Raw genomic sequence first — 26,198 nt, 5'->3', positions numbered from 1 at the left:
TGTAAATCAAACATTTGTTTCATTCAGCCTTGAACATATTCAGTGAATCAAATGAAAATTCCACAAGCTAATAACTTTTTGAGAGAAGAACATTCCTCCTCATTGCAGTCTTACTTTTAAACTTTTGTCCCTACTTCTAAATACTCTAACAAGGGAACCATCTTTTCAGCACCATCCTATGAAGTCTCCTCCAGATTTTATAGTTTCAACAAAGTCAACTATACTGTATCCAAAAGATACAGGCCATCAATGCTTCCTAACAAAATAATACCTTCATTCCAGGAATCAGTTTCGAGAACATTTTTTGAACTGCTTCTAATGGTTCTAACATCTTTTTTTGGTGTAAGACGACCAAAACTATATGAATGATCCAACTGTGGTCTCACCCTACCCAATTGTAGCAAAACGTCCCTACTTCTATATTTAATTCCATTTGACTTTCCAATCATTTGCTGAACCTGAATACTAACTTCTTGTAATTCGTGTCCCCGGACATTGTGATCCCTCTGTATCATGCATTTCTACAGCCTCTTTCCAGTTAAACAGTGTTTTGCTTTTCTATCCTTCAGCATGGATGAGTTGGACCAAAGGGTCTGTTTCCATGCTGTACATCTCTATAACTATATCCTTTCACTGAACTATCATAATTTTACTAAAGTCTCCTATAGAAGCAATTATTCATTTTTCTCCATATATTTTCTTCTCTGGAAGGTGCTAGCTCATGTGAATACATGGTTTCACAGGTGCCAAAAACCACACAGTGATCATACTTGCAAGCAGATCACTTTCACTGTTGACAATAGAGTAAAAGAAGCAGCAACAGGTTTGGTTCCTGTTTTGATTTCTCATTGATTTAAATTTTTCCCAATAAGTGGTGTATGCATGATATTCTATCATAGCAAGCATGATCTCAACCCAGTTATCGCTTTACCTCATATCCATAATCATACATTTCCCAGCAAGTGATCAAGTAGGAAACTTGTATGAATTGTCTCCTCCCTAGCTCTTAACCTAATGTCATTCATAGTACTGCCCAGATGACAGCAGTTTTCTTGACAAAGACCAAAATATCATAGTTTAACTCAAAACAATGAGGTCACTTTCAATTATAGTATAAATCATTCCTTCATCTGTAGCTTTGTTATCATGGTATAATTCCTTTTCACTTACAAATCATTTACTTTTAATTTACATTTTTCAATATTGACGTTGCGTCTTAGTTAGCTCTGCACATCTAGGGTTCAGCATGTATGAAATTTAGTATAAAATTAAATTAACAAACATTCAGATGTCAATCCAAAGTCATTTGTGAGCTGATCAGATACAGTTACACCTACACAACATTCTAAGCTGCAGCATGGAGTTGAAATGGGAAAATAAAGCCTTACATTTATATAGTCCTTTTCATGACCGCTGATTACGTCAATATTTTTGAAGTGGATCTAAAGGGCAACATTTTCAGGCAGAGGGTGGTACTTGGAATGAGCTGCCAGAGGAAGTTGTGGAGGTTGGTACAATTACAAAAATTATAAGGCATCTGGATGGGTATTTGAATAGGAAGAGTTCAAAGGAATATGGGCCAAATGCTGGAAAACGGGACTGGATTAGTTTAGGATATCTGGTTGGCATGGAAAAGTTGGACCAAAGGGTCTGTTTCCATGCTGTACATCTCTATGACTCTGACTCTATGGACCCCCTGTTGAAATGTGGGAAATGCAGCATCCAAATTACATAAGTTATCAAGCTCCCATGAACAGCAATATGATAATATCTAGACAAACTGATTTTATTGAAATTCTTGAGTGTTATTGTACATTTGACTAACATTTGTACAGTCTACATAAAATAATCAATCTATATTGACCATACCACCTATACATTAGCCATCAATCAGCAACTTTTACTTCAGATGAGCAGGTTTGATTATTTTTTTGAATCTTAAAAATCTTAACTTATCTTAAAGAATCATACATATTAGTTGGTCTGAGAATGACAGCAACTTTGAACTGTGCATGCACAGACTAACACAGAAATTCATAAGTTTCTGTCAATAAGTCTATGCTTCTCAACAGAGGTTCCCACAGACTGCAATCACCATTGCAATCATTATTTGACAAACTTCCACTTCTAAAAGTTAGTTCTGCAGTAAAGTCCTTTGAAAAAGTTATTCCTCATTGAATAAGACTTAATAATCTACTAATTTCATAATTGCAATTAAATACATTTATCGATCTTGAAAAGCTAATTTTATATTTTCAGAATATCAAATTTCTGCATAGCGAAAAATTTCAGCGTAAAATGTTTTTTAAAAAATTCCTTTCTACGAGGATATCTTTATTTAGTTTCTATCTCAAACAATCATAGTCATTTATTTGAGTATCTGTAAAGTAAACTAAATGTGAAGGGAATCAATGCCTTCACCTTTCATAAATCATAGAACCATTAGTGTGGAAGGAAGCAATTTAGCCCATCGAGTCCACACTGCATCCTACCCAGACCCACTCCCCATGCTATCCCTGTCATCCTGCATTTCCCATGGCCAATTCACCTAGCCTGCACATCTCTGGACACTGGGGGAATTTAGCATGGCCAATCCACCTAGCCTACACATCTCTGGACACTAGGGGAATTTAGAATGACCAATCCACCTAGCCTGCACACCTCTGGATACCAGGGGAATTTAGCATGGCCAATCCACCTAGTCTGCACATCTCTAGACACTGGGAGGAAACCAGAGCACGTGGAGGAAATCCATGCAGATACGGGAAAAACATGACAACTACACGCAGTCACCTGAGGCTGGAATCAAACTCAGGATCCCTGGTACTATGAGGCAGCAGTCCGAATCACTAAGCCACCATGATGCCCTTTCTGTTTTCTGTGTGTGAATACATCTTTTTAATATGTTCCTCATCTGCTTGCTGATGTCACTGCTGCTGCAGCACACCAAGATATCTCTTTGACTTGCAGCAGGTTTTAAACTAGCAAGATTAGAGGGGAAACTACACAGAGATTGTTAAACCTTTTGTGCAGCTTTTTTCAAGGTCACTGGGTCTTAGCCTGTGTTTCAAATTATATTGATAGTTCTGATCCTTTACTTACCATGAAAGTTAGAGGCTTGGAGTGGTTTCTCAAGCAGAGCTTTAAACATTGCAACAACTTTAGAAGGAACAATATCCCCTTCAATAGTCACATCAGACTGGTGCCATTCCTGAGTAGACTTAAGGAACTGGTCCACCTCCAACCATTGATGCAACTTCTCAGGCTCCTGAACTGGTGAGATGAGTTTGGAACCAGTCAAGGTATAATAGCGCCACTGACGAACTTTCCGTTCTGTGTAAGCTGATAGACCTCGGAGTGGAACCATAATGAAAAACTGTGTTGGTGATTGAACCTGAGAGAAATTAAAACACCATTTGGACACTAACATTCCCTTTCAGGCATTATAGTCAGTACGGAGATTTGAACACACAGTGAAAGAACCTTCATCTTTGTAATTAACCACATCGTGAACATATGATGATTGCAAAGCACATGTAAAATTTCTCAGTTAATAATTATTATCTGCCTGTGTATGCATGAGTATGTCTGATCTGTTCAGGAACAGATCATCAGACTGCACAGCTGACAGAAGCAACTCCAGGCAAAAACACTAATGCAAATGACACCAATGTCATTAATGATCAATATCTTGTTTGTGAGGAGTAAAGTTATAATTAAATCAGAGAATAGCAGTGTGTAAACTGGAAGGGAAAGTTAGATCAATGTGTGCCTGCAGTATAGTAAAATGATTTTTTTTAAAACCAGAGGCAAATGAGAGCGTATACTGGAACTATCTAAAATGAACCATCTAAACTAAAATGATTCTTCTCCACACTGAAACTAGTTTCTTGTTCACATGTTCTCTCATCAATTTTCTACACTTCACCAGGCATTAACTCTTGACTGTGATAAAGTTACAGCAACTACTATCTCAAGGAGTCTCATTTAAGTAGTCATTGTTTTCGACTTAGAAGTGAATGTACTTTATTGTGTTGATTATCATTGTATATTTGATTATAACCTGATTCAGGAGATCCAATTTTAAGAATAAGAATATAATGGTGTAGCATCCTTTATCGTGTGTTCAACTGATGATAACCGAAATACAGCTAATAGGGGAATTTTTCATTTTCAATCAAAGTCCTTTGTGAGAAACATTCATGGTGTGCGGTCCACCAACATTTAGAATGACCTCTTTCACACAACCTCTGCTCTTCACCTCAATTATTTTGTAAACTGGCTGTTGGGGAATTTCCATTATTCCATGCATTCCAACTGGAACTCTACCAACAAACACTCGACTTGGACCTGCCTTTAACACCCTCTAAGAAAAAGAACAGGAAATGACATCACCACAGAAACTAACATTACCACAGGGAAAGACATCACCAACCTAAGGAAACCTAAACACATAAATAGAAATTGGGTCACTAACACCAGCGCTTCACTGGAGGCTCGCTGATGATGTTACCTAGTATGGTGACAAAACGTCTGAAAACAAACCTTCCGGCTCAGCGAGCAAATTTACATCCAGGAGCCTGGAGGTCTGGGCACCTGGGGTAGAGGGCAGTACAGTCCTCTTACTTGCACACCACCACACTAAGCCCTTAAACAACCAAATTGTAAATGATGCCATAAGTACAGAAAGGAGGTCAATAATAATTTGTCCTCCCTAAGGGTAAGTTCCACTATCTTTTCTCCTCTACCTCACACCCACAGGGTAACCACTCACTCTGTCACTAAGCACACAACTCACCAAGTCTCATGGACTGCAACTCTCATTATTTGCATATGTTATGCTCATTCAATAGCTCTCACCTACTCATCCTCATGAGTTCTGACTCTTCCTGCCCTCTGCACTTATGTACTCACTCATTCACTCGGAACACCTCACCACTTCAGCTATTTGCATATCAACATTAATTGTTTTCCATTCTCTTCCAGCATACTCAATGCCCTCCTTTGTCTCATGTCATGGTCAGAGAACATGAAGAGAAATCCCAAAGAAAACTGTATTCGCTTCTATTTTCATATTTAAATTCTGTTCCTTTTAAAAATGGACAATTATAAAATGGTTGAGGCTGATCACATGATTATATTTCCAAAAGCTTCTGAACCCTTGCATTATATGGTCATTCTGGCTGAAGCTGATACAAAGAATTGAGAGATGAGGCATTTGCTCCCAGCCAGCATTCAACAAAGGAAAACATACTGAGCCACCATATTAAATGAGCGCTAGTGCTTTTATAAGTGTCTTGGTGGCTCGCTGTAGAAACTAACAGCAGAGGTAAAGCTAAACTGATAGCTTAGTGCCTTTCCAATTAGCCGACCGAGATGGGTGATCAACAGCCGAAATGCCTGTTCTTGTCACATGACTGAAGTTGGTTGAATCATTTAAATATATAACTCTGTGATTCTATGCTAGTTGCTGTTGAACTTGAGAGAGCAGGACTCGATGCTGAATTAGCAGCCTGTCGCACACCCTCTACCTCTGTCCTCGAGCTGTTGATTAGAAAGAAGCCAACACTTTGCTTGCAAGAAGGAACATTACTGTGGTGAGCTCATCAAGGAAACTATTAGTAGACTTCTGGGAAGGTGTAGCTCATTGAAGTGATTTACCAAATCTTGTCATTTCTTACATATCTCCTCTCCTGTCCTCTTCACTTTTCCCAAGTTCTTGATGGTGAGAATGGAGTAAAAAGGCAATCCTCCTATATTTTGAATGTTTTGTTAATAAATGTCATCTTGAATTTAACTTAGGAGGATTTTATTATGGATATACTTCAAAAATGGGAATAGCAGACCAGAATTTGGAAAACATCTTCTGTCTGTCAGAAGAAGGATCAGCAGTATACAAACAGAAAGCAGTAAATCAGACAATATTTCATTGTCTCTGGCTTAAGAGCGTAAAACAATCATAAATGAAATTCATCCCCTTCACCCTTTAGATGTGATACTCAGTCCACAACCAATTGATCCATCCGCCAAGCCGACGTCTCCACACCACCCCAACTGAACTATCTGTAAGTCTTGCACTAGTTACACTTTACCAGTATGACTGACCATGACTGAATGTCCAGACATACTCTGGTACCTGAAAGTGGCCAAACTGGAACTGGACAAGTCCCTTGACCGTGGTAGTATCCGCTGACAGTACTCCCATTTCACCCCACTAAGAACTGCTTCCCTTTGACTTTCACACATTGCCATTTGCTTGTAGCACATGCAGTGTGTTTGCCACATTTGCCTCTGGCACATGCTGAACATGTGATATTAATGTAACAGTGCCATACAGTATTATGTCAAAATAATGTCAGCAGAGTCAATGCCTGATGAACATACTGAGTAGGAGCTGCAGTAGCACTGCACTGAAAATATAAAAATATGGTTTTGCTATGGACTTCTTTGTAGGTTGTTCTGATCCCATTCTTGCTACAGTTGTGCATTAACTAATAATTTAGAAGTTCCAGTACATTCAAGCAAGTTATTCTCACAAAGTAATAATATTATGTTGTAATCATGCACTAACACCATTACTGTCAATGAGTTTTATAAGACCTGAAATGTTGCAGGAAGATTGAACTTCTGGCTGTTTAGCTTGATGTCCCAAACCATATGAAACACAGACTTACAATACTGTACTTCAAAACTGTCAAAGAAACATAAATCCACAAGCAAGCTATTCATCAATGGAAGCAGTGTACAAATGTTTGGGGTTTTCCCAAGCACAATCTTCACAACATTTGTTTGTCACCCAAAAACATACAAAGAAGCATGTTGGGAAGTAAAAGAATATTATTTTTACTGAGGCAGAAGAAACGATACATGATATATTTAAAATATTTCGGTTTCACACAAGTGACTAGTTTATTGTGCAAAATGGCGGAAAATTATTTTTAAAAGTTGATTCGATAGGTTGAACTTGGAAAATATCAGTGGAATCTGGAGTTGGATAAGCAAGGGAGAGAAGGTACATATCTAGTGACAGGAGGGTGTAATGATGCATTGGGAAATGAATTGGGGAAGTGGGGAATGGAAAAGTGTTGGAATGCAATATGGAAGAGCGAATCATTATGATGTGTACCTGGATAGAAGCATGTTGGGCTCGCTTCCCTGTTAGAATAGATGACCATTTAGCCACTACAGCCAATTGGTCCTAGAAAAAAAACAATAAAATAATGTCCTGTAGAAAGAAAAGTGAACTCAGACTATTATTTAAAAGAGAGAACCAGAAAAATTGCAAAGTATCGAGAACACAAGGCATCTTGAAAACACTGAGACCTTAAAAAAATAACATCAATGGAATACTTAATCCAAAATATTGTTTTATGCAAACAATCTGAATTCAAATATTACTGCAGTTTGATATGGTCCCAGCTGATGATACTACTGGAAGAGTCAGATTCCCAAATGGAATGTGGAATAATAGATCTTGAGCATTTTCTCATTTAATTAGTTACGGTGGTGCTTAGTCATGAAGACATGTTTGTAACAGGCTGCAAATTTCTTACAATAACAGAAGTTAATTACACAAAAGGAATTTAACAAGTCAAACTAAATATGGAAGACAATTAGTATGATCTCAAAACACACAAAATAAAATTTCAACTTGTTCCTCTGCGCTATCAATTGTAGAGACCCAACTCCAGAGAAATTCCCCTCATCTCAAATCTTTAGCATCTACTTAACTGACTCCTGGCAGTTCTTATAATGGCAGAAAGGTCTGATCAACTGGAAGAAGGCTGCTCACCCTGACAATGGCTCAAAGTGTCATGTAGACTGGAATTGGATAGCTGCAGATCCTCTCTAGCAGACATCTTTTTGAAAGAAAATGTAGTCATTGGATGTGGGTGTCACTGACTGGGCCGGTATTTATTGCCCATCTCGAGTGAGCCTTGAGAAGATAGTAATGAGCTGTCTTTTTGAACTGCTGAAGTTCGTTTGGTGCATGTGTACCACAATGCAGTAGGGAGGGAGTTGCAGAATTTTGGCTCAGCGAGTGAAGGAATGGTGGTATGTTTCCAAGTCAGGATGGTGAGTGGCTTAGAGAGGAACTTGCAGGTGGTGGTGCTTCTATGTAACTGTTGCCCTTATCCTTCTAGATGGAAGTAGTCATGGGTTTGGAAGGTGTTGTCCAATAACCTTGGGTGAATTTCTGCAATCAATGTTATAGATGGTACACACTGCTGCTACTAAGCATTGGTGGTGAAAGGAGTAGATGCTTGTGGATGCGGTGCCAATCAAGTGGGTGGCTTTATTCTGAATGGTGTCAAGCTTGAGTGTTATTGGAACTGCATTGAGGTAAGTGGGAGTATTTCATTACACACATGACTTTGAGGAGTCAGGAAGTGAATTATTCACTGCAGGATCCTTAACCTCTTAATTGCTCTTGTAACCATAATACTTACCTGGCAAGTTCAGTTCAAATTTTGGTCAACAGTATCACCTAGGATATATACCATATATATAGGGGGATTCAGTAATAGTAATACTATTGAATATCAACGGGATAATTAGCATCATTTCTTTGTGGTGCTAATTATTGCTTGGCACAGATGTTGCTTGCCAATTGTCAGCCCAAGACTGGATACTGACTTGGTTGAAGACAAAAAAAATGCAGGTGGTAGATTCAAAGGTAGACAAGCAGGAGGCTGGAAGAACACAGCAAGCCAGGTAACATTAGGAAGTGGAGAAGTTAACGTTTCAGGAGTAACCCTTCTTCAGGACTTTGAGGAGTCCATGGATTGGGAGGTTGGCTTCCGTGATGGTCTGGGCTGTGCTCAAAACCTTTTTTATAGCATCTCAACTATTGTATTTTTACCTAGTGAGTTTAAATATTTAGTCCACCAGCCTGTTTGCATCTTCTTGAAGTCTATCACTGTTCTCCTCATGGTTCACATTATTTCCCCAGTTTTGTGTCCCCTGCAAATTGAGCACCTATTTGATGGAATGAGGGCAAGTGTAGTCAGTAGTAAAATTGCTCATTACAATACATAGCTACAAGGCAGCATCACCCCTAGTTTGCTTAGTTAACCTGGAGAGGGATCAAACTTCACCCAATATTTAGTAATTATGCAAGTACATCTGAAGATGTCAATCATTCACCTCCTTCAATGCACCCTGCATCAGACCCTAGGCATCCCTTCCATTTTGACTGTCCTTTGTCAGATTATTGAAAATGGAACTTCAAAGTTCTTTAAATGTGGGACCTCAGCAGTTACACAAGCACCAACTTGAATTGAATTGAATTGAATTGAATTGGAGTGGAGTTGAATTGAATTTATTGTACCGAGGCACAGTGCGAGCAATACAGGCAGATCACAGAGTTAGGTCGCATAGATAGTAAATATTAGGTAAACAACGGCAAAAACAAAAACACAGGTACAGGCGAATGTTAAGTGTTTGCGAGTCCATTCAGTATTCTAACAACAGGACGGTCGAAACTGTTACGAAAGTGGCTGGTGCGTGTCTTCAAGATTTTGTACCTTCTCCCCGATGGTTGAGGTTGAACAAAAATATTGCCAAAGTGGGATAGATCTTTAAGAGCGCTGGCGACTTTTCCTTGACACCGGGCCTGGTAGATGGATTCTATAGATAGGAGGTTGGCCCTTGTGATTGTCTGGGCTGAGTTCACCACTCTCTGTAACCGTCTCTGATCTTGAATGGTACAGCTCCCATACCAGGTAGTGATACATCCAGACAGAATGGTCTTGATGGAGCTCCTATAAAAGTTGGCAAGGGTATTCACCGTCATGCCAAATTTCCTCAGCTGCCTTAGGAAGAAGAGACGTTGTTGGGCCTTTGTAACCAGTGCGTCCACATGAAGAGTCCAAGAAATCTTGTTGTGGATGACCACTCCCAGGAGCTTGACACTCTCCACTCTTCCACCTCTGTGCCGTTATGGTGTAGGGGGGCATGAGTAACATCCCGCTGAAAATCAATAATGAGTTCCTTGGTTTTGCCAGCATTGAACGCTAGGTTGTTCTCAGTGCACCATTTTTCCAGGTCTTCCGCCTCCTGTCTGTAGTCTGTTTCGTCGCCATTTGCGATTCAGCTGACTATGGTAGTGTCATCAGTAAACTTGTAAATGGCATTAGTCTGATATTTGGTGAGACAATCATGGGTATACAGTGAGCACAGTAGGTGGCTCAGTATGCACCCTCGGGGTCTCCAGTATTGAGTGTTAGTGAGGATGAAATATTGTCCCCAACCTTCACTGATTGTGACCTGTGGGTCAGGAAACGAGGATCCAGTTGCAGAGAGTGGGGCTTAGTCCAAGATCACTAAGTTTAGTAATCAGTCTCGAGGGGATAATAGTGTTGAAGGCTGAACTGTAGTCAATGAGTAGGATTCTCACATAGCTGTTCTTGGTGTCAAGACATTCTAGGGAGGAGTGAAGGGCAAGTGATATGGCATCTGACGTTGATCTGTTGGTCCGATAGGCAAATTGGAGTGGGTCAAGAGTAGTGGGGAGGTTGGAGTTGATTAACGCCATGACCAGCCTTTCAAAGCACTTCATGACCACCGAAGTTAGGGCCATTGGACGGTATACATCGAGACATGCTGCATGAGTCTTCTTAGGCACAGGGATGATGTTGGCCCTCTTGAAACAGGCAGGGACAGTGGCCTGCTGCAGGGAGAGGTTGAAGATGTCCTCTGCCAGTTGATCTGTGCATGCTGTAAATGCACAGCGTGGTACTCCATCTGGTCCCATCGCTTGCCTTGGATTCACACGAAGGAAAACTGATCTGACCTCTGATGCAGTGAATAGGTGTTACCTCTCCACCGAAATTCTGCTCAAATCAAGCATAGAAGGCGTTGAAACAACCTGGGAGGGATATATCATCATCTGCTATCTTGCACTGTCTCTTTATAGAACCTGTGATGTCATTCAGTCCTTGCCATAGTTGCTGGGTGTCTGTCTGGGTCTCTAGTTTGGATCGGTATTGGTCCTTGGCTGGCTTAATGGCTGTGCGAAGGTCATATTTGGATTCCTTATATTTGAGTGGGTCTCCTGATGTGAAGGCCTCATGCCTGGTTTTTAGCAGGGTCTGTATGTCCTGATTCATCCAGAGATTCCTGTTGGGGAACACCTGGATTGATTTCCTTGGTATGCAGTCCTCCACACACACACTTGCTGATGAAGTCTGTGATGGTGGTGATGTACTTGTCCAAAGTACCTGTGGCCTGTTTGAACAGGGCCCAATCAGCCGATTCCAGATTGCACCGGAGTTGATTCTCCACCTCTTCCGACCAGCACTGGACCTGTATCCACGAGGGGGGTGTCCTGCTTGAGCTTTTGCCTGTAAGTCCGGAGAAGAAACACGGCATTGTGGACAGAGTTCCCGAAATTTTGGGCGGGGGATGCAGAGGTAGGCATCTTTCACAGTGGTGTAGCAGTGGTCCTAAATGTTCGTGCCCTGGTGTGGCAGGTAATGTTCTGGTGGTACTTGGGCAACACCTTCCTTAGATTGGCTTGATTGAAGTCAATGAGGTAAAAACAATGACTGCAGATGCTGGAAACCAGATTCTGGATTAATGGTGCTGGAAGAACACAGCAGTTCAGGCAGAGTTTCAGCGAAATCGACGTTTCGGGCAAAAGCTCTTCATCAGGAATAAAGGCAGAGAGCCTGAAGCGTGGAGAGATAAACTAGAGGAGGGTGGGGGTGGGGAGAAAGTAGCATAGAGTACAATAGGTGAGTGGGGGAAGGGATGAAGGTGATAGGTCAGGGAGGAGAAGGTGGAGTGGATAGATGGAAAAGGAGATAGGCAGGTAGGACAAGTCCGGACAAGTCATGGGGACAGTGCTGAGCTGAAAGTTTGGAACTAGGGTGAGGTGGGGGAAGGGGAAATGAGGAAACTGTTGAAGTCCACATTGATGCCCGGGGGTTGAAGTGTTCCGAGGCGGAAGATGAGGCGTTCTTCCTCCAGGCGTCTGGTGGTGAGGGAGCAGCGGTGAAGCAAGCCCAGGACCTCCATGTCCTCGGCAGAGTGCGAGGGGGAGTTGAAATGTTGGGACAAGGGGTGGTGTGGTTGATTGGTGCAGGTGTCCCAGAGATGTTCCCTAAAGTGCTCTGCTAGGAGGCACCCAGTCTCCCCAATGTAGAGGAGACTGCATTGGGAGCAACGGATACAATAATGATATTAATGGATGTGCGAAAAACTTTGATGGATGTGGAAGGCTCCTTTAGAGCCTCAGCTAGAGGTGAGGGAGGAGGTATGGGCGCAGGTTTTACAGTTCATACAGTGGCAGGGGAAGGTGCCAGGGTGGGAGGGTGTGTTGTAGAGGAGTGTGGACCTGACCAGGTAGTCACGCAGGGAAGGCGGAAAGAGGTGGGGAGGGAAATATATCCCTGATGGTGGGGTCTTTTTGGAAGTAGCAGAAATGTCGGCAGATGATTTGGTTTATGCAAAGGTTTGTAGGGTGGAAGGGGAGCACCAGGGGCTTTCTGTCCTTGTTATGGTTGGAGGGGTGGGGTCTGAGGGCGGAGGTGCGGGATGTGGATGAGATGCGTTGGAGGGCATCTTTAACCACGTGGGAATGGAAACTGTGGTCTCTAAAGGAGGAGGCCATCTGGTGTGTTCTGTGGTGGAACTGGTCCACCTGGGAGCAAATACGGCAGAGGCAGAGGACCTGAGAATACGGGATGGCATTTTTGCAAGAGGTAGGGTGGGAGGAGATGTAATCCAGGTAGCTGTGGGAGTCGGTGGGTTTGTAAAAAATGTCAGTGTCAAGTCGGTCATCATTGATGGAGATAGAGAGGTCCAGAAAGGGGAGGAAGGTGTCAGAGATGGTCCAGGTAAATTTGAGGTCAGGGTGGAATGTGTTGGTGAAGTTGATGAATTGCTCAACCTCCTCGCGGGAGCACGAGGTGGCGCCAATGCAGTCATCAATGTAGCGGAGGAAGAGGTGGAGAGTGGTGCCAGTGTAATTACGGAAGATGAACTGTCCTATGTAGCCAACAAAGAGGCAGGCATAGCTGGGGTCCATACATGGTGCCATGGCTACCCCTTTGAGCTGGAGGAAGTGGGAGCATTCGAAGGAGAAATTGTTAAGGGTGAGGACCAGTTCGGCCAAACGAATGAGGGTGTCAGTGGAAGGGTACTATTGGGAACATCTGGAGAGGAAAAAACGGAGAGCTTGGAGGCCCTGGTCATGGCGGATGCAGCTGTAGAGGGATTGGATATCCATGGTGAAGATGAGGCACTGGGGGCCAGGGAAACAGAAGTCTTGGAGGAGGTGGAGGGTGTGGGTGGGGTCTCGAACGTATGTGGGGAGTTCCTGGACTAGGGAGGATAGGACAGTGTCGAGGTAGGTAGAGATGAGTTCAGTGGGGCAGGAGCATGCTGAGACAATGGGTCGGCCAGGCTTGTGGATCTGGGGAAGGAGAGGTAAACTAGGCAGTGCGGGGTTCCCGGACTATGAGATTGGAAGCTGTGGGTGGGGGATCTCCTGAGGTGATGAGGTTCTGTATTGAAGTCGCCAGCCACAGTAAACAGGGCTTTGGACTATTCTGTCTCCTAGTGGTGGAGTACAGCACATCCAGAGCTTCCTCAACCTTTGCTTGTGACGGTATGTACACAGCAGTTAGTATAACAGCGGGAAATTCCCGTGGAAGATAGAAGGGGCAGCATTTGATGGTGAGGAGTTCAAGGTTTGGGGAGCAATGGCTGTCCAGGATTGCAATGTCCATGTACCACAGGTTGTTGATTAAAAGGCAAACCCCTCCACCCTTTCTTTTACCTGAGGATGCTGTACGGTCCATATGACAGATAGAAAAACCATCAGCCTGAAGTGTACAGTTGGAAATGGATGGGTTGAGCCAGGTTTCTGTGAAGCAGAGTGTGCAGCAGTCCCGCAGTTCACACTGGAACCTGAGCCATGATCTGAGTTTGTCCATCTTGCTCTCCAGAGATTGTGCATTGCTAGGAGTAAGCTGGGAAAGGGGGGGTGGGGGGTGGGGATGTCGTCTCAGTCTTACTAGCAGGCCGGCATGTTTACCTCGCTTTCTTACAAGTTTATGAAGTACTTTATGTACTTGTGTACTTATGAAGTACAGTGAGCCAAATTAGGACAAAAAAATCCTGTTACTCCAGCTAGTTTTATAGTGCGATACCACCTATAGAACATGCAAACAGCATAGAAGCCTTTAATATTTAACATGGATGCATTAAGGAAATTTTGGGCTTATTTAACACTTCTGGGCAGCAGAGCAGTTCTATTTTTATTTCAGTGGCCAAGGGAGAAAACTTAAGGCTACGGTGTGTCAGTTTAGCCTCTTTAGATTTTCTTTGCATTTTCAGAGCGTAAAAGATATCTAACAGGTTCTGTTACCACAGCTAATTGCTTACTAATACTGGGCATGGCACCACATGCAGATCGTTCTGGCTTATTCTAATGGCAGCGAGGAAGCTTGTGACACTGCCTCCCCAAAAGCATCTTCTCTCTACAAGCCTCTGCTTTTTACAGCTTCACTGTTAAAGAGACATGGAGAAAGAGGGTGATTTACATTGGCATTAGGACAGTGGATGCATGCTTGGAGAAGATTAATGTGAAGTGTGTATTGGCTGAGAGTGAATTTTTCAATGGTTACTGAAGAGGTTATCATCAGGAGACCTTGGTTCGTGAGTCAAGTTCAAAGGCCTTGAGGTCCCAATGTATCAGAATTCAGAGAGGTTCTCAAATTCCTATGGTTTGTTGCTCCAAATTTCTCTACATGAGATTATGCAGTTCTTCCAGAATTCTGTTCCTCTCATGATAATGGTATTTACCTGGCAGCAAGGAACTGCAAGTGTTTGAGTGTGACTACTAAAGAGTCAGTGTGGAAATGTGAGGTAGTGCATCTATTAAACAGGAGATGATATAAAGTACAATCAGGATGGGGAGGTGTTAAGTATGTGGAGTGGGATGTGAGAAATTGTTGATTACCCATTGGTTAGACAATGAGATAAGAACATTGCTAATGAGTAAGGAGCAAAGATGAGAAGAGTGAGTGAGTAATGAGAAGGGCAGGCTGTAGTATGCAGCCTTGTCCTGGATGGTGAAAAAAAAATTGAAAGGAAGTGATTTATTGACTGCTACGGGAGGGAACGAAAGACCGTAACCATGTGTTGCAGAGGGGAATAAAGAGCAATACTCACCCTCACTACTCTCATGAAGTCACTAAAGCATTTCTGCACTATATCCAGGTCCTGCCAGACTCTAAAATCTCTTGCCACGTCTTTATAACTCTAACCTCTGTTGCCAAATGGAGATTCCCCCTTTTACCTGAAGTACTTCAAGTGACACTTAAAAAAAAATGGTGTTGTGACGGTCACTCATTTTTAATTTCTTCCAATAACTGTGAAGCAAAAGAAGCCACAAGGGAACTTAACTTCCCAATAAGTGATGTGCTCCCCTTTAAACAGGAACCTGACTCATCCACGAGAAACTGCTCCCCAACAGCAGCCCATTCTAGAATACCCAGTGGTTAGAAAACAAGAGTAGAATATTACTCATGTGTAACGAGCAAGAAAGGAAAGAATGTATGAGTTTGTAGTGAGAATGACAGGCCGTAGGTAGGTGATGGAATAAACTGCCCTCATACCCTCCCTTGTGTTGATGCCCAAGCCTTTTTAGGGATTGAGCTGTAAAAAATGTACAGTAAGTAATATAAAGACGGAAATGTACACAGTTCCTCTGTGGAAATAAGACAAAATGAGTGTTTAAATAAAAACGGGAGATGGGGACTACCATGGGACTCAGCTGGACTGTAAAGAGGCTGAAAGAGGTTTTGTGACATCAATAGTAGCATTTTTCTAAAAAAAACCTTAATTGTTCATATGCAGTGTTCCTCATTTATCCACGGGCAAAACATTTTACAAGTGGGCTCCCATTTGAAAATGCTCATGCAAAACCTTAAATAATTACGGTAGCAGCCAACAACCAGCACAGAAGGAATGTACCGGGTTAGCTGACCTGTTCGAGAAGATTTTGATTTATTTCAAACCAAACTGGTTCTAAGAAAAGTGCTTAGGAGTCAATGCTACTATAGACGTCAAATGCACTCAGCTGAAAAGAGCTAATCGGAGGGTCAAAGTATCTTGAGAGATAATTAGCTAGAAACCCATTGCTTCTATCATGCTTGAAAATAATTATTTAGCTGGAACATGGCGAGGTGTCAAACGTACAATCACCCTCGGGGAAGGGATAGGAGAAACTAATGGAAATATCACACCAGCTACACTGCAGAAAGTTTCATTTCAGCAGGTACTGTACCAACTCAAATTGGTTACACAACAGTTTCCAAAATCCAAGGAAGAATAATTTTTTCTTTAACTCAATTTCAGTTTATAATATTTGTAGCTTCACCCCCATTACTTTGTTTTGCTAATAATGTTTTATCTTTCACTTTATCTTGTACTTCTCTTCTCTTTCCATGTGAAGTTATTTGATTTTGACCCCCTTTTATTTTAATATTTCCTTTGTAGTAAACATTTCTCTCTCAAAAATTGTTCTTTATCCACATCTGTCATCTTTTGAACTGTTTTTACGGTGAATGTTTACTTTCATCACATGCAGTCAATCCAGCTAAATATTTATTTTAAGGCATGTTAATGATTTGATTCTAGCCAATGATCAGCTAAGTACTCTGAGCTTCTTTCACTTGAATGTGTTTTGTACCTGTGGTACAACTGATTTCTGACTTTTTGTAACACTCACATTTTCAATAATTGAAAGAAAAGCTGCCATTTACTTTGTGCTTAAGACCTGTTTTTAGGGAGATGAAGTCGCCTGGTTCCTCAGTCTGTACTGCTCCGCACTTTAATTTGTGGTTGAAGGTAACTGAGAGAGAGTAGCACAGGAGAACATTATTTGGCCCACCAAGCAGCCAGCACTATCTGATGTCTGACCAAAGGTTCTGTTCCTGTACTGTTCAGCTCTACAACTCATTTAAATCAATCTAAGTTTGGAAAAAAGAAAACTTTCAGATCTATAAGCACCCACAATCCCTTCCAAATCCCACTGTTGCCCCAACTGCTTTCACGTTGGGAGTGAAAGGAGACTTCCTTCCCCTGTCCCCCCCTTATCCTGGTTTCCACTGGTGACTAGTGGTGATATATAGCCCTTGAATGGGTTTTAATTGTCCACTTAAAGACATTAATTATTGCAGATCCAGAAGGTTACCTGCTCATCTACAGCATTATTGTTGAGGCGGTGTATCCCTCTGGGGTCAGCCCACATAAGTATTTACTCTATCCACCACCTCCAAGGAGAAGAAAGTCATGGTTCGAGAATTGCAGTACTTTTGTTGGTTTTTCCTTTTCCTTTCGTTCTCACCATTTAAGATATTGATAATGAAAAAGAATGCCTTTGTTCTTGCTTTTGGCAAAGTCACAATTTTTTAAAAGCTTATTTATGTTGATAGTGAAAGACTCACTTAGCACACAAAATATGATTGACTTTAAACGGATAGATCAGATTTTCACTTTGAAACTCACAAGTGTATAACAAACTAATTATTCACACTACTTTATGTATTGATTATCAGGCTGTTTGCAAAAGTTCTCCCAGATTCCCTCCCACAGAACTTAGTCATAATGCCTATGAAAGCTGAAGTGACACACAAATCTCATTTTCATTTGCAAATATATTCTGGCAGAAAAATAAAGAGATCACCTAATGCATCTTCTTTCTTCTAACCCTTCCAAAACTCTGTTGCAATGATCCACCCCTAGGCCGAGCTATTCTTTGGAGTAAAACTATTCCCTCCATCCTGGAGACAAGGCTTCTTTTGCCCAAGATTCATTTCAGAAAGAATACAAATTATTTATCAGAGGGAACATGTGGGTGGTTGCAGACAGGATGTTCATTGGCTCCACACAGCTTAAGACTGGACTCACACATCAGAATAAGGACAGAAACAACATTTGCAAAGGGAGAGCCAGGGAGAGTCCAGTTTGCCCTGAGAGTCAGGGCAAACTGGACAAAGAAGTGGGGGGGGGGGGGGGGGTCACTGGACCCGAAATGTTGACTCTGCTTTCTTGGCACGGATGCTGCCAGACCTGCTTTCTCTTTTTGCATTGGGGAAATTAAACTGTAAAACTCAATTGCGTAATCCAAACAGAAATACACAATAAAGAGATGGCACAAATTCCAATAAATTATTGATGGTACTTCAAAATAATGAATACAGTGGAGAGAAACCATTTCTCCACACTCATTTAGCGACAGAAATCTAAGTGTATCACAACACGGAATGATCTGAAAGTCTTTGCTTTCATATCTCAACATAGAGTATAATTCCTTATATTAAATGATGTAGGAAGAAGGGTTTTATAACAGTGTCAAGAAGTTGTCATGTTCCAGTTTAAGTTATGCAGAATAGAAGGAATGTTTCAATGTACTTAGAGTGGGCAGGAACACTGTAGGATGATGTGGAACTAATTGGTGTTCATTGTGGAGACTTGTATAGGTTATGAAGCAGAACATTACAGGGCTAATGTAATGCTAAACTCACCTGAAACAAGGAAGACATCCCAACCTTACACTAAGTATCTAAATTAATGCGAAGTGGCCATGATCGCAGACTATTACAGAACTTGGCAAATAATTAACCTGTTTAAATTCTAGAGTTTCAAAGTGAAGAATTGCAACAGCAGGTCCATAAAGACTGGGGCCTCAATTTTTAGCTTTTGGGGCCACTATTGAGATAGGCAGCTTCTAAAATTAGCACCATTGCCTGCGTTCCTGTTCCCCACCATCAATCTGCTACACGGGGGTGGGGGCACAGGAGGCAGGGCCATATGGAAGAAGTACAGTGACTTTCCACACGTGGTGGGTAGTCAATTAACCCAGTTAAACATTCAATCCAGGCTTGTAAAAGATGCAGTACAGGATTTACCAGTCAAATTCCAGGTTGCCAGTTGCTGTTGACCTGGGGATCAGCATTGCCTGCCAGTCTGGTACTTGAGTAGCAGCAAGAAGCTTTCAGATGGAATAGATGTACCTGTACCTGTTCCCCAATGCCTTCTGAATTATGCCTGACTAGTTGCAGTTGTACAAAATGCTATCATGCAGTAAAACTTGGTGATCTCTCCGAATAGTGCCATTTCTATCGACAATAGTGTATCCTGTACCATTAATCAGCAAATAAGCCCAAGACAAAAGAGGGTTGGTGGCAGCAAACTGCAACATCCTTTACATGGTAACATATACTGATAGAACCATGTGCCAACTCTAACAGCAATCATATGAGAATATACAACACAAGGCATCTATACTGTTTCAGCACTGTGTGGAGATCCATATATAGAAGAGTACCCATATCTCTTTAAACATTTCATTGTCCATTTAAATCAAATCTCAGTATGCTACTTCCATAAATTGATCTTTTAACCAACAATTTCTTTACTGGTATGGTTGAATTCCATTATCTTCCTCACAGATATCATAATGTCTTTTCATGATCAATTAAGAATCAGGCAGAATACCAAGTTCATTTTTCACTTGCTCCATGATGGAATGATTTCCTGCATCAAGCCACTGAGTTACCAGTTTAAAAACTACTAAAGTCTCCTCTCAAATGAGGCTAATTCTGTTTGGGTCATGGGCTGTCCTCAAATTAAATCCAGCAGCTAATTGTGGGGCACATGGCTTCTATTCTCAAGTGTAAATAGGGTCCAATGAACTGGTGATTCTTCTGTGTCCTTTCCAAAAAATGAAAACTGTTTCTAGCACAAAGTAACTGAGTCAGTTACTTTGTGCTAACTGACGTCATGGATCTAAAGAATAACCTTGTTAACACATAATTATCGCTTAAAATACAAAGAAATAGACATTACAATCTTTAAAATTCTGTAAGCTAACTTCAACAACTTAAATAAGTATATGCAAAGATGGTTAACAGATTAAGCTTCTTTGGGATTCAACTTGCTATTGATGTGATGCTCTGTAAAAGCTTTAAAATATAACTTCAATACGAACTGTTAAAATTAATGGAACTTCATAAGCGAGCAGAGATTCTAACCGAGATATTACCTTAATGTTCTCATTGTTAATTCCGGAATGAGAAATGGGCTGAAAGCGGCTATCCTCTGCACTGATCGCGGAAGTCAGTTCTTGAACTATGGCATAAACTTCTTCTTCAGTCTTTGAAACTTGCCGACGACGCAGATCCACCTAACGATTACATTTGTTAAGTCAAACCTAGCACTTTTCTGAACAAGGTGCCAAATGAGTGAGTTAAGAATGCTACTGCACATATTTTAGACATAAACTAAATATGATCCCTTGAATCAATTGTCTTCATATTGTGTTGTCACATCTTACATTTTAAACAAGTTAGACCACCATTTTATGACTTTATCCTGGCTGATAACAATTACAACAAACAGATTGTTATCACAGAATACAATGCAATTACAAAGAAAATCACAAAAATGTACTCAAGCCAAGTAATAGCAGGGGATTTGCTATAAGCCTGCTTTCCACACCCAAATAAGTCATCCCAAATTAGACATAGGCCAAATGTACATTTAACCTACTGTACTCTGTCCCAACTGCTTTAGCTCTAGTCTCACCTCAGTGGTGTAAAATTACCCATGCTATAAATGATTAATCTGGATAGAATCTTTGGGCTAATTGACGACAATCTTGAGGTGCACACCTACACAGACCGCAAAAACTTTTCTGCCAGTATCAGAAAACAAAACAAAACTACTATCTTACCATGCCATTGCACTTCCTGACTACCAGTAGGCAACATTCAAAAGACAAAAATTAGAAAAATACATTGGGAGGACAGAAAATTCCAGCTATAGGTGTGTATTGGAACTCCCTCACTTTCAGGTGTTGAAGGATCCCACGCAATAAACACAATTAACAGTAGCTTTTAACTCAAACGATGCATTGTTAGAAAAAAGTGCTGTTCGTTTTCTAAAATCAGAGACAAACAAACATTCTCACCATTTCATATGCTTCTGCCAACATGATTGTGATGTACTGGGCAGTGCAGCCTAGCAGAGTAACCTGCTGCCTCAGGAGCTGCTCAACTTGGTTCCATTTATGTTATGAATAAGTTACTATTGACAGTTCAATTTAACACATTTTATTTAAGTTCCCAATGCAGGTACACATCTCTGTGTCAAAGTTACACTTTACTTACACATTAACAATGAATTAGTCATTATTAAACTAATCAGTGAGAGATTCTTTGGAGCTGCATCTTTCAATTTAAATAGTTTCATTATTTGCTCAAATACCAACATCATAAATATAAATTGAATTTTAAAAGCACTCTCAATATGCAGGAAAATGTTTCTAATATTTGCCAAAACTGAGGATAACAACCCAATGAGAGAAAGACTACAATGGAAGGGATTTAGGTGTGGGATCAAAGACCTGAGCATTATTGGACTCAAAACATGAACTTTGTGTCTCTCTCCACATATCTGCCAGACCTGCTGAGTTTCTCCAGCATCCTCCGTGTTTGTTTCAGAGCTGATAAGTGTTTTGAAAGCAGGGAGGGAGGTGGTAACTGGAGAGAACTGAACAAAAGTGTACTGACGAAGTTGCAGCCATAATTGTGGAGCAGAGGACAAAAATAAGTCTGGCTTTAAAGGATTAAATAATCTTTACACATATGCAGGATAGAAAGTGTTGTTTATTAAAGTAAATTCAGCAAGAACAGTGTTGTATTTGACACCATTTACTTCACTTGGGCATTGGGAAACAAAAGGCTTGCAGAACATGGGATGATGGAAGTATATAGGAAGTCAAATGGCGAAAGCTAGATTCAATAACATTTTGGATGATTTGAAGTTTATTTCACTGATAAGACATAGAGAAACATTCCAGTAATTGGACCAGAAGCTGATGAAAGGTTCCTGAGTTTTGCAAACAAAACAAATACAAAAAAAAGTTAGTTCAACAAAGTGTTTTCGGCAGGCAGGCAGTTGGAGACAAGGGGAACATTTTCTTACCATCTAGGCAATACTGTAGCAGATTGACCACCTCATTTTCAATGTACAAAACCAATTAATGACTGCCCATGCACTGAAATCAAAAATACCTGTATTCTATATTCTAATATTGTTTAAATCTTAATAAGCTCCAAGCAACAAATCTATTTAACTGGAATGGCAACAATAAAATTGAGTCAATATGGACATTATTAACAATTTTACTTTTAATGAGCTACATCACAGTTCTTGTTTAACAAGATAAGCAAACTTACTTGCATTCAATTAGCAGTGGAGAAAAAAGATAAAATTCAAAATCTTGATTCCTCTTATCATTCTCACAGCCTCTACTCCACACCCAATGAAAGTCTTCATGGTTTATTCCATTGAATTTTACAGTCAGCCAGTAAGAAAGAACATGATATAGGTACTTCCATCCGTGAGGACCCCAACAAATCAACAATCCATTGACCACCTTCAAAAACTAAGTAATGTCAGCCACAATTATAAATCATACTGGTATCCCAGAACAAGAGAGAGAGAGAGAGAGAGAGACAGAGAGAGAGTTCCAACTTGGCCCGTGTTTACATAAAGCATTTTCAGGATCCATAGCACAGTTAACTCAGTAAAATTATCAAAGGCATTTTGATCAAAGGTGAAAAAACAGTTCCTGAAGAGTTAGAAAATTTCCAAAAGAGAGAGGTTTTGACAAAACATATAAATGTGGACACATGAGGAGAAAACTGACAAAGATTAGGGAGAGTGTTTGAGAAGCCTTTGTTACCAAAACACGTGTGTGGAATGGTCACACTATCCACAGTAATTCAATATTAATTTAAAAAAAACATTAGTTTTGTCTCCCAGATTTGAGAAAATGTCGCTGAATATTACAAGTGTAGATTTCTTCTCCCCATCTTGAGATGGAGCAGTTGTTAATGTCCAGTTCTAAGGTTACTACCTAGGAGTGTCAATCTTTCCTGTGACTTAAAACTGAATTTCTCTGATCAAGTTTTTGCTCCTGCCACAGTAGTGCAATGGCCTGGAGTAAAGTCACACATAGCACTACACTCCCAGAAGGAAAAGCCAGTAAAACCGGTGAATGAGACATACTGATCCAATTCATCTTGTATACTTCAAAATGAAGTGTCAGTGTAATCAGTACGTTCACTTACTAGTATTTCTTGTTTACCTTTGGACTATTCTCCTTCATCCTTCTTGACCAGTCTGGAGCCTCTCACTCAGTGAGTAAGGTTATGCCTCTTTTCTACTGCCTGGCTGAATGGAAGTGCTATTTCTTTCTCCAATTATTTTTGACAGGTTATGTGGTCTATTCCAATGGATAATGCTCTAGTTGAGCAACATAACCCTCTCTTCCCTTCTCCCTTATATGTATTCTAAACTTTTCATTTCAACCACTCCGCCAATTCCACATCCAAATATACAAATTAAGAACAAGAATAAATCACTCCACCCTTTGAATCTGCTATTTCATAAGATCATGGCTGACTTGGTTAATGTCTACCTCTGTTGATCTTTCATACTCTTGCTCATCAAGAATCTGTTTTCACCACTTGTTTGTGTAATGCTGAGACTTCTGAATTCCCCATTGTATTTTTTGTGAGCTATCTTATATGGCTGGCACCTAATTATGTTCTTCCATACAAATAGAAACACCAATCTTATTTATCCAGTCACCAGAAACATCTTGAGTATGGTCTCTTGCTGCTCCAACAGCATTATCTCTGGAGATCCCTAGGATCTATTCATAACCTCTCCAATTTCCTACCTTTATTTCATCTACTGTCTGGAATGCACTACCAGAGGAGATGGTGGAAGCAGACACAATAGCAGCATTCAAGAAACACCTGGATGAACACATGAATGGGAAAGGAATAAAGGGATAAGGATCCTGTAAGTGAAGATGGTTTTAGTATGGGAGGGGCAAAATGTGTTGGCGCAGGTGACAGATTTGACCTAGCATTGGAGGAGTTGAAACTTCTACCAATTAAGCATTAGGAAGGCCAAAGCCATCACCTTCAGTTCCTTTGACAAACTCTCTTCCAATTATTGATACTCCCCTGCCTTGCCACAGTTTTTGACTGAAGCAGGTTGTTTGCTGCCTCAATATTTTCTTTGCCCCTGTAATGAGCTGCTAAGCTGAAATCCTCCACATCAACAAGACAACCTACTTCCACCTTCATAATTAAATTGTCACCTGGACTTTTGTTAGCTCCAGGCTAATTACTCCAACATGCTTACGATCAGCATCCCATCTTCCACCCTTTATACACTTATAATCTATCATATACTCCTCTATCCAGATCCTAACGTGCATCAAATACCATTGGTCAATCATCCAAGCTAGCTGACATTACCATGGTCCTGTTCAGATCCCTCCATGACATCACCCCTCCCGCTGTCCTCCCCCTACAAGCCTCCAAAAACATTGCAATCCTCCCACATCTGGCCTCTTGCATGCATTCTCATTCTGCCTCTGTTGGTAGTCATGCCATCAGCCTCTAAGCTTTGATATTCCTTCCCTAAACCTCTCCACCTTTGCCTCTTTCTCTGAGATGCTTCTCAAAACTCTTTGGCCAGGTTGTTTTGGCTGCACGTTGTCAGTTTTGATCCGACTACACTACTGTGAAGTTTCTTGAGATTTTTGTCTCTGTTGAATGTAAACTGCGATTCGAGAAGATAAATCCTATTTGATTATGATGTTACAAATTTGTAGTGAAATATGAAGAAAAACTACAAACAAGGACTCAGCCTGGAAGGACACACTTCCAAAAAGGTACACTAAAAATATCAGAACAGTTCTGATGGATGGAAACTCAGCAGGTGGAGGGTGAAAATGTCAGTCATAAATCTAAATAATCGCGTCAGTAATTAATTTAGGCTTTCTTGCTACTAACAAATGTTTTTTTTAAATATGAATGGTGTTGATACTCCCTGGCGTTGACTGCATTGTATTTCATTTCACACAATCTCCACCAACCTGATTCAGTAGGTAAAAGACCAGATCCTCTTCTGTAAATTCGACCATTTCAGTCAGAGCTCTTCACTTGTTTTCCCTCTGCTTGTCCTGCTATTCAGTTATAAACCCCGATTGTGTTCTTGTGGTTAAATCCCCGTCGTCCCATCGAACTGTTCATTCGTTGACTCTTCCTTTAGAAAAAAAAGTCTCAAACTGTTACAATTTCTCACGCCCATTTTCCTATTCCTATAGAGTCCTCCGTAATAAAATTGCAGGGATTTCGAATTGCTCTGTAACTACAATTATTTCCTCCTCCCTCACAATTTTGGAGTTTTCCCTATCTCTTCCATTTATGCCTGCAACGGAAAAAAACAAAATGCACTATGACCTTTTCCTTCTGTCCAGTGTTTGACTTGAGCCCTCTACGCCTCATCTGTTCGTTTGAGGTTTTTCTGTCGCCACTATTTTTATAGTTTTCACCGCTTCCCTCCCCGTCCCTTTCTCTTTCTGTCTTCAACTTGTTATCCACATTTTTTTCGCTCCCTCCAACTTATTATTTCCCATCAGTATATTACTGTTTCCCTCTAATAATTCTAAATTTTGGTCTTCTCCATTTATCTTTAAATTTGTAAGTATACTTCTTTCATTTCCACTTTTCAAGACGTCCTCTTCATTTATTATAGTGATCCTGCTCTCTTTTTCTTGATCAAACGTTTCTCTAGCTTCCAGCCTTTCACTGTTTAATTATCCCTGTTTAGTTATACAAGTCGGTCAAATGCAGATTTACCGTAAACCGTGTAGATAGCAACTATTCTCTGCTGCTACTCGGACATCCACAAATAACAAACACTCCAGCCTCTCCCTGCAATCGCCTCACCCTTTCACTTCCTTGTCTATAAAGTTCCACGAGGTCCTAGCGCCGGCGACACATTTCAACCAGTCGCCGAGCTACAGGCAGTCAACGGGAACTGTCCATCCCGGCCGTGACTAGGTGCAGATTTAGACTAGACCAGTACTAAAGTGTTAAACCATTCACATTTGATTTTAAAGCTTTTGTAGACGCATATAGAATAATTTTCAAACAATTAAAACCTGTCTCCTTGGAAATATTAAAAGGGGTAGCTAGGTAATGTATTTAGAGTCGTGGTTCTCCTCAAAAAGCTAGAAATTGCAAAAATGGGTGATGAACTAGCTAGCTGAAGGTATTCAATAGAAGAATTAATATGAGAGACACAGA

The 26,198-nt window shown here is 40.8% G+C and overlaps 1 protein-coding gene across 5 annotated transcripts in view; it reads right to left on the bottom strand.

Annotated features, from left to right (window-relative positions):
* mab21l3 (mab-21-like 3) overlaps positions 1 to 25,928 on the bottom strand; it is a 51,004-nt gene extending 25,076 nt beyond the window's left edge. The window contains exons 1-4 of one of the 5 annotated variants that reach the window (XM_060833070.1): positions 25,839 to 25,928; positions 24,983 to 25,152; positions 20,063 to 20,203; positions 3,103 to 3,394 (exon numbers count right to left, since the gene is read on the bottom strand). In XM_060833070.1, the coding sequence (XP_060689053.1) occupies positions 3,103 to 3,394; positions 20,063 to 20,203; positions 24,983 to 25,030 (481 nt within the window). In that variant the 5' untranslated portion in view covers positions 25,031 to 25,152; positions 25,839 to 25,928. The other 4 variants (XM_060833069.1, XM_060833072.1, XM_060833071.1 and 1 more) reach the window with 4 other exon arrangements.
* Between the last annotated feature and the right edge of the window lie 270 nt (positions 25,929 to 26,198).

The sequence above is a fragment of the Hemiscyllium ocellatum genome, chromosome 12, assembly GCF_020745735.1.
Source record: "Hemiscyllium ocellatum isolate sHemOce1 chromosome 12, sHemOce1.pat.X.cur, whole genome shotgun sequence".
Lineage (NCBI taxonomy): Eukaryota > Metazoa > Chordata > Chondrichthyes > Orectolobiformes > Hemiscylliidae > Hemiscyllium > Hemiscyllium ocellatum.
Note: the sequence above shows the minus strand (reverse complement) of the source record. Positions and strands in the feature narration are given on the sequence as shown.